This window comes from Paramormyrops kingsleyae, chromosome 4 (genome assembly GCF_048594095.1).
Source record: "Paramormyrops kingsleyae isolate MSU_618 chromosome 4, PKINGS_0.4, whole genome shotgun sequence".
NCBI lineage: Eukaryota > Metazoa > Chordata > Actinopteri > Osteoglossiformes > Mormyridae > Paramormyrops > Paramormyrops kingsleyae.
Genome location: NC_132800.1, coordinates 13,067,206 through 13,082,222, shown reverse-complemented (window position 1 = coordinate 13,082,222; position 15,017 = coordinate 13,067,206). Strand labels below are relative to the sequence as shown.

The 15,017-nt window shown below is 42.3% G+C and overlaps 1 protein-coding gene across 4 annotated transcripts in view; it reads left to right on the top strand.

Moving 5' to 3' along the window:
* LOC111837912 (NACHT, LRR and PYD domains-containing protein 3-like) overlaps positions 1 to 15,017 on the top strand; it is a 253,964-nt gene that overhangs the window by 84,243 nt on the left and 154,704 nt on the right. For all 4 annotated transcript variants that reach the window (XM_072710664.1, XM_072710666.1, XM_072710665.1 and 1 more), the window contains exons 4-9: positions 669 to 782; positions 2,219 to 2,332; positions 3,489 to 3,552; positions 3,733 to 3,961; positions 5,862 to 7,611; positions 12,572 to 12,745. In XM_072710664.1, coding sequence (XP_072566765.1) covers positions 669 to 782; positions 2,219 to 2,332; positions 3,489 to 3,552; positions 3,733 to 3,961; positions 5,862 to 7,611; positions 12,572 to 12,745 — 2,445 coding nt within the window. The remainder of the gene's footprint in view (positions 1 to 668; positions 783 to 2,218; positions 2,333 to 3,488; positions 3,553 to 3,732; positions 3,962 to 5,861; positions 7,612 to 12,571; positions 12,746 to 15,017) is intronic.

Sequence of the window (15,017 nt, the reverse complement as noted above, 5' to 3'; positions counted from 1 at the left end):
CCGAGGCTGGGCATAAACCGGCGACCTTCTGATCACAGGCTCAGAGGCTTACTCTGCCGAGGCTGGGCATAAACCGGCGACCTTCTGATCACCGGCCCAGAGGCTTACTCTGCCGAGGCTGGGCATAAACCGGCGACCTTCCGATCAAAAGGCCCAGAGGCTTACTCTGCCGAGACTGGGCGTAAACCGGCGACCTTCTGATCAAAAGGCCCAGAGGCTTACTCTGCTGAGGCTGGGCGTAAACCGGCGACCTTCTGATCACAGGCCCAGAGGCTTACTCTGCTGAGGCTGGGCATAAACCTTTTTCTTCCACGATCAGCCAGTTCTTTTATACAAGAGGCGAGTAACAGATCATCCCTCCTATTCAAAATGGCCACATAACAAAAAATAAACAAGCAAACAAACAAATATATAAAAAGGAGAAAACTACCAAAGACCCATCTAATGATGTAGCTTTTATCAATGATACTAAACCTACAATAATCTAAATTATAGGTGTGACTATTTCATATTAAAGTTACCTGTAAACTAGCCTGTTTACATCAAGAGCTTCACAGCATATCAAAGTACATGAAGGCAGAGCAGAAGCTAAACAGCAGTGTGATGCCGTCCCCATTGTATGAAGTATATTTATACCATGAGGGTTTGTTTCCTCTCGCTGTCCACAGTGTCCTGATGGAGAGAGCAGACTCCCCTGTACCCAGCTGTGTTTCCCTGAAGAGTGACAGGTCAATGGGACATCCAATCTACTTCAGAGATGGACTTTTTCCTACAGATCAAAGGTAAATATACATTTAAACATTGTTTAAAACACTCAGACACTCAGTCAAAAGACATACAGGCAAACACAAGCTACAAGGAAAAAAAATCTTCCATGAAGCATCCAGTCAACTTCAGTGAGGGACAGGTCAAAGGTAAATGTGCATTTAAACAAACACTGTTTAAAACACTCAAGCTCTCAGTCAAATGGCAAAGAGACACATACAAGCTATGAGGAAAGAAACTTTATAATGAATGCATAATTTTTTAACTTGTCAAATGCAGTTGTCTTTGAGAATTTAAACAGATGTTCTGTCTGTATTCTGTCTGTGTTCTACACTGTCCAGCCAAAAAAGTCGCCATTTGAATTTAAATCAGCAAATACTTAAAAGCCAATGACTGGGTCAGTATTATAGCTCAGCAACGTCATGCAGCAATAAAGTGAAGTCAGCTGAGAGCCTGAATCTACTGACTGGCCAGGTTATCACATCAATGGATGTTTTCTTTTTATTTACTCTGTGGTTAATTAATACATAAGTAATACGTAAAGTCTTACTATTTAACCTGATGTTTTTTTGAGTTAAATCTGCCTACTTTTTGTAAATGAAGTATAAGATGTTTTAAATAATATGTCCTGTGCCAATTAAGATAAAGGGTCGTGTTCAGCATCTGGTGCAAAGTGGTACCAGGCATGATGCATGTGTCTCTGCCAGCATGAGCCTGATGCTGCTTCCTGTCCAGCTGGGAGTTAAGGGCTTTGCTCAAGGGCCCAAAGACATGTGACTGTTCTGCTGAGGCTGGGCATAAACCGGCGACCTTCTGATCACCGGCCCAGAGGCTTACTCTGCCGAGGCTGGGCATAAACCGGCGACCTTCTGATCACAGGCTCAGAGGCTTACTCTGCCGAGGCTGGGCATAAACCGGCGACCTTCTGATCACCGGCCCAGAGGCTTACTCTGCCGAGGCTGGGCATAAACCGGCGACCTTCCGATCAAAAGGCCCAGAGGCTTACTCTGCCGAGACTGGGCATAAACCGGCGACCTTCTGATCAAAAGGCCCAGAGGCTTACTCTGCTGAGGCTGGGCATAAACCTTTTTCTTCCACGATCAGCCAGTTCTTTTATACAAGAGGCGAGTAACAGATCATCCCTCCTATTCAAAATGGCCACATAACAAAAAATAAACAAGCAAACAAACAAATATATAAAAAGGAGAAAACTACCAAAGACCCATCTAATGATGTAGCTTTTATCAATGATACTAAACCTACAATAATCTAAATTATAGGTGTGACTATTTCATATTAAAGTTACCTGTAAACTAGCCTGTTTACATCAAGAGCTTCACAGCATATCAAAGTACATGAAGGCAGAGCAGAAGCTAAACAGCAGTGTGATGCCGTCCCCATTGTATGAAGTATATTTATACCATGAGGGTTTGTTTCCTCTCGCTGTCCACAGTGTCCTGATGGAGAGAGCAGACTCCCCTGTACCCAGCTGTGTTTCCCTGAAGAGTGACATGTCAATGGGACATCCAATCACCTTCAGTGAGGGACCTTTTCCTACAGATCAAAGGTAAATGTGCATTTAAACTAACACTGTTTAAAACACTCAAGCTCTCAGTCAAATGGCAAAGAGACACATACAAGCTATGAGGAAAGAAACTTTATAATGAATGCATAATTTTTTAACTTGTCAAATGCAGTTGTCTTTGAGAATTTAAACAGATGTTCTGTCTGTATTCTGTCTGTGTTCTACACTGTCCAGCCAAAAAAAGTCACCATTTGAATTTAAATCAGCAAATACTGAAAAGCCAATGACTGGGTCAGTTTTATATCTCAGAAACGTCATGCAGCAATAAAGTGAAGTCAGCTGAGAGCCTGAATCTACTGACTGGCCAGGTTATCACATCAATGGATGTTTTCTTTTTATTTACTCTGTGGTTAATTAATACATAAGTAATACGTAAAGTCTGACTATTTAACCTGATGTGTTTTTGAGTTAAATCTGCCTACTTTTTGTAAATGAAGTATAAAATGTTTTAAATAATATGTCCAGTGCCAATTAAGATAAAGGGTCGTGTTCTGCATCTGATGCAAAGTGGTACCAGGCATGATGCATGTGTCTCTGCCAGCATGAGCCTGATGCTGCTTCCTGTCCAGCTGGGAGTTAAGGGCTTTGCTCAAGGGCCCAAAGACATGTGACTGTTCTGCTGAGCCTGGGCGTAAACCGGCGACCTTCTGATCACAGGCCCAGAGGCTTACTCTGCTGAGGCTGGGCGTAAACCGGCGACCTTCTGATCACAGGCCCAGAGGTTTACTCTGCTGAGGCCGGGCGTAAACCGGCGACCTTCTGATCACAGGCCCAGAAGCTCACTCTGCTGAGGCCGGGCGTAAACAGGCGACCTTCTGATCACAGGCCCAGAGGCTTCCTCTGCTGAGGCTGGGCATAAACCAACAACGTTCTGATCACAGCCCCAGAGGCTTACTCTGCTGAGTACGGGCGTAAACCGGCAACCTTCTGATCACAGGGCCGGAGGCTTACTCTGCTGAACCACATGCTGCCCCCCCCCCCCCTCAAATAAACCCATTGTCGCCTCTGGCTGGCTCTCTGGGGGCATTTGGCAGGGACGATGTAAAGTGCTTTGAGACAATATAATATCGTCAAAATGCACTAAATAAATAAATTTGCATTGGATTGAATTAGATTAACTTTTCTGCCTTATTCACAGAGACCAAATTGAAGAATGCAGTTCAGATCTACATGATAAATCGGGTTTATCATCCATATTGAAGGTCTGTATTTGTTGCTGATTGTTTTCTTAGCTGTTATGTGAATTAGCTTATATTTTATACAGCTGAATAATAAGAAATTCATCCTGTTAAAGGAAATATATTTAAAACTATGATTCACATTTAAAACTTTGAAAAGGTTTGGTGCAAGTAGCAATAATTAACTGTGACTGTTTATTTTAGTCACTAGAGGAAAAAGCCGTAAAGTTCCTAAAGGATGAGCTGAAGAAGTTTGTGAGGCACCTAGATCAGAATGACCCAGAATGCTCTGGGCCTCAGCTGGAGGAGGACAATGACCTGGACAGTGATGGTCAGATGCAGAAGACCTGTGGTAGAGAGGGAGCTCTGAAGATCACACTGTACATCCTGAGGACCATGAAGCAAAATGATCTCGCTGACATACTGGAGAAGAGTAAGAGCCTCATGACATTCTGTACAGTACTGTGCTGAAGTCTTAGGCAGCCAGAGAGAAGGATCTTCATGTTGGTGTGTGAGCCAATCCAAAAACTATCCTAAAGTCACCCCAGGATTTGCAGAAATCGTACATCCATGTATTTTTTGACTTGACCACTAGCACACGTCATATGGCTAATCAATATCTCATTGACATTTTTACTAATTTAATTAGTGAATGAAGTGAGCTGGTGGTGAAATGTAAGGAGCACATGGACTGGCTGTGGTGCCCTGAGGAGGTTTGGGGGCTGAAGTGATGCTTTAGGGTTTTTTCTCCAGAGCAACTTACTTCCCAGATAAATGGCTTTAAACTCGTGGTGTCAATCGATTGAAAAATAATCCAGTTAATCACAATAATAGGTTGTGATTAATTATGATTATTGACACGTTTAAAATGGTGGTCGGCTATTTGCTGGTGTTTCTTGGAAGATGAAACAAATACATGTGTGGTCTTGGAACAAAGAAATGCAGGACAAGCTGGTCAAAGGAATCACATGATTTTTTTTAATATGACATCTTGGTTTTGAGGAATTCTGGCTTTACAAAAAACATAGCACATACTATAAATATAACTCATCACATAATGTAATTTTTTTTCTGACAGTTTTCACCAAGAGACCCCCTCCCCTCTGTTAAAATGGTTCAGTCTCCCGCTCTCGGCTGCATTTCCCAAAAGCACAGTTGCTGACTTACATAGTTAGGAAACACGCCCCCTGCTGGCAGACACTCTCACAGACCCGTAAGCAGAGAGACACCACACTAAACCACCATACTAGCCCTATAATGCGACGTGACGTCACACCTCTGGTCCCGATATACCCGCCCCCCAATGTTAACACTGTGGCGCCGGTGGGAGGGCTTCCGTATAGCGGGGGCCTATTAGCATATCCCAGCATGCTCGCCGGCCATGTGCATAGCCCTACATAAGAACATAAGAAATTTACAAACGAGAGGAGGCCATTCGGCCCATCAAGCTCGTTTGGGGAGAACTTAACTAATAGCTCAGAGTTGTTAAAATCTTATCTAGCTCTGATTTAAAGGAACCCATGGTTTTAGCTTCCACTACAATAGCAGGAAGACTATTCCATACTCTGACTACACGCTGTGTAAAGAAGTGCTTCCTCAAATTTGTTTTAAAATGTTCTCCCGCTAATTTCCACTTATGGCCACGAGTTCTAGTATGTAGACTAATAGTGAAATAGTCATTTGGCTGAACAGCATCCAGCCCTGTTGTGTTTGTTATTGTAAATCCCTGTGCTGTTCCCCATTGTCCTGTGTGCCCTTGCCTGTGTCTTGCGTGAATCCTGCCTGATCCTCACGTGTCTTTAGTCATTATATAAATTACCCACAGTTTGTGTGTCTTACTATCCGGCATCTGACCTCCCTGTGTTTCCGTCTTATGGTGCTTTGGTGCTTGTTGAGTACCTGTGTTAGTCTTTTTAAGGCCTTAATAACAGGACATTGTTCCCCCCTTCAGAAGAGCCTCCTCGTCTTTCGCTGTCGCTGCTCGGTCTGCCGAGAACCACGATACGAGACCTCTGACCCTGGATCAGTGTACAGGATTAATTTACATTAAAAACAAAATACAGCATTAAGGTTTCCTGATTAATCGCATGCATTAACGCGTTAATGTTGACAGCATTACTTTAAACATTTTCTTTGTCTGCCTAACACTTATGCACAATACTGTATGTGGTGTTACAGTAAAATTTGTATGGTAAGACTACATTTCACATTTGTCAAAGTTAAATATCTGGACTTGTATGTGTAAAAAAGTCTGTTTTTGGAAAATATTTTTCCTCTCATACTGATCAGAATCACAGTAAGAATTAATGCATTTTCCTCTCATTACTTTTCAGGACAGCTCATGTCGCAGTATCAGCACAGAATCAAAAGTAACCTGAAGCAGAAATTTGAGTGTGTATTTGAAGGGAAAGCTAAGGAAGGACAGCCAACACTTCTCAGTGAGATTTACACAGAACTGTACATAACTGAAGGGGGGGCTGGAGGAGTCAATGATGAACATGAAGTGAGACAGATTGAAACAGCATCCAAGAAAAGGGTAACAGAAGATACTACAGTCAAGTGCAATGATATATTTAAACCATTATGTGGACGTGAGACACCTATCAGAACTGTACTCACTAAAGGGGTGGCAGGTATCGGGAAAACAGTCTCTGTGCAGAAATTTATTCTCGACTGGGCAGAAGGAAAAGCAAACCAGGATGTTCACTTCATATTTGCTCTTCCTTTCCGGGACCTGAATTTGATTAAGGAGGAATACAGTCTGATTGAACTGCTTCACCGCTTTGTCCCAGAACTGAAATTACTTGAATCCACTCAGCTGTTTAAGTACAAAGTCTTGTTCATCTTTGATGGTCTGGATGAGTGTCGCCTTCCTCTAGATTTTCAGAACAATGAGGGCCGGTTTGATGTAACAGAGAAAACGTCACTGGATGTGCTGTTGACTAACCTCATCAAGGGGAATCTGCTTCCATCCGCTCTCCTCTGGATAACCTCCCGGCCAGCAGCAGCCAGTCAGATACCTCCTGAGTGTGTCCACCAGGTGACAGAGATCCGAGGGTTCAGTGATGCCCAGAAGGAGGAGTATTTCAGGAAGAGATTTAGTGATCAGAGTCTGGCCAGCAGGATTATCACACATGTGAAATCATCAAGGAGCCTCTTCATCATGTGCCACATACCTGTGTTCTGCTGGATTTCAGCCATTGTCCTTGAAAGGCTTTTTAGTGAGACTGACAAGGGAGAAATTCCAAGGACTCTGACTGAAATGTACACACACTTCCTGATCTTTCAGGGAAGTTTAAAAAAAGACAAGTATATGAAAAACTATGAAACTAAACTTAAGGAATACAGCAAGGAATTCCTTTTAAAACTTGGTAAACTGGCTTTTGACAACCTTGAAAAAGGCAATCTCATATTTTATGAGCAAGATCTGACAGAGAATGAGATTGATGTCAGTGAAGCTTCAGTTTACTCTGGAGTGTGCACAGAAGTCTTTAAGGAGGAATATGGATTGTATCAGGAGAAGGTGTACTGCTTTGTACATCTGAGCATCCAGGAGTATCTCGCTGCTTTATATGTGTTTCTGTCAAACTCATCAGCTGACCTGCTGCAGGCTGCAGTGGATCAGGCATTAAAGAGCAAGAATGGACACTTGGACCTCTACCTCCGCTTCCTCCTGGGCCTCTCAACAGACTCCAGTAAGACTTTGTTACAAAAACTACTGGGACTGACAAGAATCAGCTCACATTCCACTTTTAAAGGATCCTTTAGAAGTCTACTGGGACAGACAACAGCCAAATACATCAGGGAGAAAATACAGGAGAATGTATCTCCAGAAAGGACCATCAACCTATTCCACTGTCTGAATGAGCTGGGTGACAATTCTCTAGTAGAGGAAGTACAAAGATACCTGAATTCAGGAAGCCTTTCAGCAGAAGACCTCTCACCTGCACAGTACTCAGCTCTGGCCTTTGTGATGCTGATGTCAGATGAGGAGCTGGATGTGTTTGATCTGAAGAAATTCTTCAGATCAGATAAAGAGCACTGGAGGCTGCTGCCTGTGGTCAAGAACTCCAGGACGGCTCTGTAAGTGACGTGGGGATGGGAAATCATGTGTGGTCTGGCAGTAATACATGAATATTGTTTGAAATGTCTGATGAATATTATTATTTTGATAATCTTGACTACAGCTGTTTCTATAGCAGTAGCTGATCTGGACCACAGACTTTATAATGACTGAAGGTAGTGATGTCACTTTTTTGTTTGTTACTACATTTCCGTTCCCATCCAGTCTGCCTTCTGATCACAAGCACAGCATCCTAACCTGCTATAGAAACAGTGAGGGTTCTTTATCCACAGGGTGTATAAGTGGTATGTGAGTGTTATTGTCAGCAGGTGTGTTCATGTGATGGAGCTCAGAGCTGGGAGCGTCTGTATGATTGCTGTCTCTGGCTGCTCACTGTCGCCCTCTGCTGGCCTTAGCTGCTCCTGGCTGAGGAGAGAACACAACAGAATACAGTGGTACCTCGGTTCTCGAACTCACTAGAACGCGAATTTCTTGAAAGTCGAACAAACCAGTTTGACCTAGAACTCGATCTGAATATCAGAAGTCAAAATATAAATTGTACGCATCAGGAAATGAGTCATACTACAATGCAATTCTTACTTGAATGCCTTCTACACGGACTGGACGATTAACCAAATAAAGCAGCGCAACATTACAGTAACTAACAATAATTAAACCACTTACTTACGTGTACTATTAGAGCATTTATGTCATTTATTTAAACTTTATTTTACCAGGTAAATTAACTGAAAACCAGTTCTCACTGCTTTACGTGATATTCGGGAGAAATAGCAGATTATGCATCGGAACTGCCTGGGATACAAATGTCATGCGTGTAACTAAACTATTCAGCCAATAAGGGCAAAGGTGTGTCGTCATTTGGCGGTTCCAGTTTGTGCAGCCGGGTGAGAGGTCGCAATGCATCTAACCGTAATGCATCACGTCAGGATCAGAATGCGTTGCTTTAAGCCAGCGCTGTAAGCAAGTCGAATGCCCCAATGACCGGACTGGGGAAACAAACTGAAACGTGGACTTAATACAGAGGACTAATGACAACAACCAGAAACAGCTGATCACATGGGGATCCCACATGAGGTTAACGAGGGGGTGTGCCTAAGGGCAATTTAGCAACGACAATTAGCCTCAGCATGTCTTTTGACTGTGGGGGGAAACCTTAGTACCTGAAGGAAAACCCACGACGACACAGGGAGAACATGCAAACCCCACACACACGTGACCCAAATGGAGACTCGAACCCAGGTTCCAGAGGTGTGAGGCAACAGTGCTAACCACTGCACCACCATGCCACCCCTTTGGGAAGCCATTAAGGAAAAAAAATGCTCTTCTTGTTTTATCCTGTTCATTTTGTTTTAATGCTTAAAATAAAAACATATTTAGGTGTAATTTTGGGGGGCCGGGACCCAATTAATTGGTTTACCATTATTTCTTATTGGAAAAATTCGATCAGAACTCAAACTTTTTAGGATTCGATCTGGAGTCCGGAATGGATTAAGTTTGAGAACCGAGGTACCACTGTATCTTTATTGTCACAGTAAATGTACAAAGAAACGATGTGTACTTTCCCACCAATAACAACAACTGCAGTTATATATTAACACTGTTTAAAGTATATATTGAAAATGTAACATTTATTTCCCCTGTGGATTAATCACGAGGCTGGATTTTTTTTCTCCATGACAGTCTGGAAGCCAGATTTTGTATTGACTGTTAGTCATGTTAGTGATGTAGTAAAGTGACAGGTTTTCCATGACCTTCCTTTGTGTGACAAACAGCCAAGAGCCAGAATATCACAGAATGTTCGGACTCTGTGCCCATGAGTGGAAGGCCGCTGGTTCAGATCTCCTGGCCGGCAGAGTGATGTCATCACTGGGCCCTTGAGCAAATCCCTTAATGCCAATCACTGCAGGGGCACTGGATGCTGGTCGACCCTGCGCTGTGACCCCAAACTTCCTCTCACCTGTGTGTGTCTGTGTGTCTCATGGAGCAGAATGGGATGGGTGAAAAGACAATTTCCCCATGGGGATAAATGAAGTATCACTGTTCATAAATATTTCTTTTAAATGAATGTTCCTTTTAACAGCATATCTGATAGGATTGGTAGTCCAACAGTTAGGGTTTTGGTGATTTTATAAGTTCTCAGGTAAAGCCAGTGGCGGTTCTAGAATTTTTCTGTAACAGGGGCCATTAAGGGGCCACATGTTACATTCAGGGGCCAAGTACAGGGTACATTCAAGCACACAAAATAATTTATTCAGTACGGTGCAAATACATTTCGGCAGTCATTCCTTTTTCAAACGCTCTAATAAAAAATTATGAGCCAGTAAAGTTCTTAATGATTTTTTTCATTTATTTATACTGTGTCCTTTAGGACACAATGCATAAATCACACACACACACACACACACACACACACACACACACACACACACACACACACACACACTAAAGTACATCACAGCGATTAATTAATCAAATACAATACAATTTACAGTGTGGATATACAGTATTTATACCTCCCAGCTTAAACATCTCATACAGTACACTCTAATAAGGTAAAGTGCAGCAGAGCACAGCAAATTCAGAACAAACAAAAGAGATATTTTAACATGTACGTATGTTACCATAATGTTTCCAAATACAATACAATTTACAGTGTGGATATACAGTATTTATACCTCCCAGCTTAAACATCTCATACAGTACACTCTAATAAGGTAAAGTGCAGCAGAGCACAGCAAATTGAGAACAAACAAAAGAGGTATTTTAACATGTACGTATGTTACCATAATGTTTCCAAATACAATACAATTTACAGTGTGGATATATTTACCTAAACATTTGTTTCTTATTTCTCATCTTTTTCACATATTGTCAGAAAAACAGATTGCAATTTAAGCCCTTTTTTGATGAGATAAACAATGCTAGCATTAGCCTACCAGTGTTAGCCTGCCAACATTAGCCTGCCTGGGTTAGCCTGCCAGCATTCTACAGTATAAATCACTACACCTGCTGTTAATATTTACATAGGTCAAGTAGAAAAATTGTCCATAGGTTGTTTTAAAAGTTAAAGTTGATGAAAATTTGATTAGACCAAAATAAAAAAGCTTTATGCATTTTGTTTGTGATTTGTGTCGTACGACTATTGTGCATCTGACATAATACTATTATGGTAAATGTGATGTCCTAATTATAAAATATAAAAATCGCAAATTTTTTCACAAATTTCTGGAAATTACCACCACAAAATCAGTCATTTTGATTGCAAAAATCACACAAAAAAATCGTGAAATCTTGGAGGGACTGGTTTGATAAAGTTAACTACAGAATCTTTGCTAGCGCTATCTTAGGCCACTTAAAATTAATAAATTGTTTTACATGACTCAAACTTCTAAAATATTGGTGAGTAGGGGATTTTATATTTTATATTTTTAGCGAAAAGACGAACGGCAACAGAGATATACTAAAACTAGAAAAGTTCTCAAACAGCTCACGAAGGGTAATATTACTCGTATATTGATGCCCTGCCAAGATTTTAATACCGTGGGCCCACACACAATCTGACAAACGATAAAAACCATTGTCCGAGAAGCGTCAAATTGAAAAATCCGAGGCTGACATTCAAGATTTTTCACCCACAGTTATTGAGGTGAAAAAAACGGATTTTTTGAAAAATATAAAATATAAAAAAAATCGAGGCGGCACCAAAAAATTGAGGCCATGTAAAACAATTTATTAATTTTAAGTGGCCTTAGCAAAAACATGTTAACATTGCTTACAAGTTTATTGGTTTACTTCGACAGTGCTTCCAGTGCTCCTTCCACAATTTAGTTAACAAACCTAAAATAAGTGAGAGCAGCAGCTAAATATCCTTTCATATTTTGACAAACAACACGAGGATTTGTGACTCACCAAGAATTGTCTTCAAGTTGTAAGAAATGTTAGATGGATTCTTTCTCCCGCCTACTGTCATAACGTCAGAGAATGTTCTGGTATCGCTCAAGCCAAAGCCGCAAAGATAATATAAAGCCAAGACCTCTGCTTCTTCTCCCAAGTTGCATCGACACATTACTGCCGCCAATTGTTTGGGGGTGGAATTGCATCTGTAATCGTTGTGAAGAATTCTCCGGTTGCTCTTCTCGTCGACGATTGATGGAAGGGGGGCCAATCAGGGGCCAATCAGATTTCAGAAGGGGCCAGGGCCCCTATGGCCCCGCCTCTAGAACCGCCCCTGGGTAAAGCAATATAGAAAAAAAGGATTTCACTCACAGGATCAGGAATTCAGGTGTCATTTAAAAAGCATAAACTCCTCTGGACATCATTCAAATCCCACATAAACACACAAACACACACACATACATATATCTCAGGCAGGAACTGAACCCGAAGCCTTAGATGTCGGCTGTAGTGCTGATCACTGAGCCACAGCGCTGCTCAGAGCTTTATGAAAATACTTATGCAGATATTAAAGAGTCTCAGGGTAACTGGCCCTTTAAGATCATTAAACAGCAGTTTATTAAACATTGGTTTGCAGTTGGTTACAGAGTTTCAAGGACATTGAAACAAGATAACTGATATATTTTAATTAACCTGTGTGAATGGATTTTAGAGAATATTCACACTCATGCCCTCATTCAAACTGGCTCTGGAAGATTCTGCACACAAAACCTTTCAGGATATTTGTGCTTTGAAATGAAAATGTTCACTGTATTCTTCATGACAGGGAACATGATGAGCATCAGAGGATTGGCCAACATTAAAAATGTACCATATTTAATCACTTTTCTAACTGGTGATTTAATTTTGTGTTGTGTTTATCCACTAATTCTCTTTGAACTATAATCTGTGCCTTTTATTATGCTGAAAAAAAGTTTGATTGGATATTTTGTATCACTCTGATCACTGATGTGTAGGATTTATACTGGTCTCTGTGTGTGTATAATAACACAGCTTCTTTTGCAGGCTGAACAGCTGTAAACTCACAGAGAAATGCTGTGAGGTGCTGGCTTCAGCTCTCAGATCAAACTCCTCACCCCTGAGAGAGCTGGACCTGAGTGACAATGACCTGCAGGATTCAGGAGTGAAGCTGCTCTCTGCTGGACTGGGGGATTCACACTGTAAACTGGAGATACTGAGGTCAGTATTACTGGGTATTCCACACTGTAAACTGGGGACACTGAGGTCAGTATTACTGGGTTTTCTACACTGTAAACTGGTGATACTGAGGTCAGTCATATTTGTCCGGTCAAATAGTAAACTGGTATTTCACGGTGACACTGCAACTGGGACACAGATTAAACCACAGGCCACAGGTATTTGACAGCACAATTGAGACACTCTCCACCCTGCAGACACAGAAAGGAGTGTCCTGGGAAGGGCTGAGGGATCAGCCACATGGCCAGTTCATTTACTCTGACTTAAGCTCCTGTTTAGGCCTCTAGATGCAGCAGAAGGACTAATATTATAAGAGCTTCTCATGTCTGAATTGCCTCAGCCAGTAAAGCGGCTGATCCTGAATCCAAGCTGTCTAAGCATGAACTATGTCAGTACTTTATAATATAAAGTGTTTCTGTGACGTTTGCAAGGCAAGTCACAGCATTCACACCATTTCATTCCCACTAAGCAGGTATAGATTTCAGCTTTTTATTTCTCAGAAAAGAGGACATGATGCGGATGTTTTGTTTTAATATTGTTATACTGACTTAATATTGTTACACTGTGTACTAGAGTAAATACCTGGGCTGGACTTTTCACAGTTTCATAGCAGAGGAACCTACATCACATTTCCTCAGGTGGAATTACACCAAATAAAATACTCTCTTATTTTGGGTGCCTGCTGCATGGACTCCTTCCTGTGTGACATCAGCCGCCTGTCAGCTATGAGAGAGGAATCACTCCTGTAATCAGCTCTCACTGCACTGTACAGATCTGTGTGGACCACAGTGTTTAAAATGTTCATGTGCTAAGGTCTCTCAAACAGGATTCCTGAAAGTACTGTTGCATCCATAAATTTTTTCAAAGTTAACTTTTACCTTCATAATTTGTACGATTTTAATATAAAACACGATGTGCATCAGGTAGGTCGGCCTGACTGGCCTGCATTAGCTGCTGGGGATGTTCACATCTCCTCCGGTCAGAGTTCCTAGTCACTTTGGGGACACCTGGCAGAAAGATGGCTGACCACTGCCAGTCATTCCTGTTGCTTGTCTAACCCTCTGGAAAACATGACAGAGTCAATATTGTTTCTTTGCCCTGGACACTAAGCAAAGCAAAACTTCCCAGGTTTCACTGATAAAACGTCTTGGCAGTTTCAGCTGCTGCTGAGATGCTCAGCTACAGAACGGAATATTCTGGACCTTCAAAATACTGCAGCAGTAATTGGTCCACATTCCCTAAAGGTTACAAGGTCACACTCTGTATGGTTCACGTCAGCTTCTGGTTACATCTGCTTAATGGCGTCCTAATGATTACATTCTCTATGTGTTATACAGTACCATACAATATTCCATATGGACACCCCCAAAGGGGTGGTCTTTATTTTAGGGGGATAAGGGGGGGCATTTAGGAAGGGCAGCTTAAGGGCAGCCGGAGTGTGGATTCTAGCTCCTTCCTCACGCGGCTGGACCCGGCTCCTTGGTCGCTGAGCAGGTGGGGGGCAGCTGTCCCTTCTGGGTGGTCATCCTCCAGGCGTCTGTGTTCAGAGAGAGAGACGACAAGCAGGCTGCTCACCAGTCACCCTCCCCCCCCCCTGCCCACGATGCAGGCTCTGAGCCGTGCTGGGGGAGGCGATCCCGCCCCCTCTCTGGGGCTGTTATCAGCTGCCAGCTGCCTCCTGTTGACATTCCTCACTTCCTCACAGGTGGTTCTGCAGCCGACCGTGGGGATCTTGTGGTTTCTGTCCGGCGCTGTGGTGCTGATCGTCCTCTTTGGGATTTAGCCGACTTTCCTGCCCCTGTGGCGTCACACTGTTTGCTCTTGGCGTCACTGCAGGGCCTCATCCTCTCTGCCATCAGTGCTCTTCTTGTGGCAGGACTGTGGATGAGGGAGTCCAGCTCTAAGTTTCATTCAGTGGGTCACTGTCACTGGATGGTTTAATTTTGAACTGAGCTGATTATTCATGTGTGTTGCTACACAGTCAGTGAGGCTAAAAGGTGAGCTTCAGTGAACAGTGTGTGGGGGCCGCAAGAACAGAGGCACACAGGTGAACCCGGGTGCAGAATAATGCCCCCAAATGGAAGCTTTTTATCAGGAACAGGGAGAGCAGTGTAGGAATTATTAGCTCAGGTAAATTTTAATATCTCCACCAATATGTTTGAATTAATTAAAGTTTAATTAATTATTATTTAATGCTGATTATTAATAAATTGTTATGCCGAATGGTCGGCTCCTCCAAACTCAATTGCGGTAT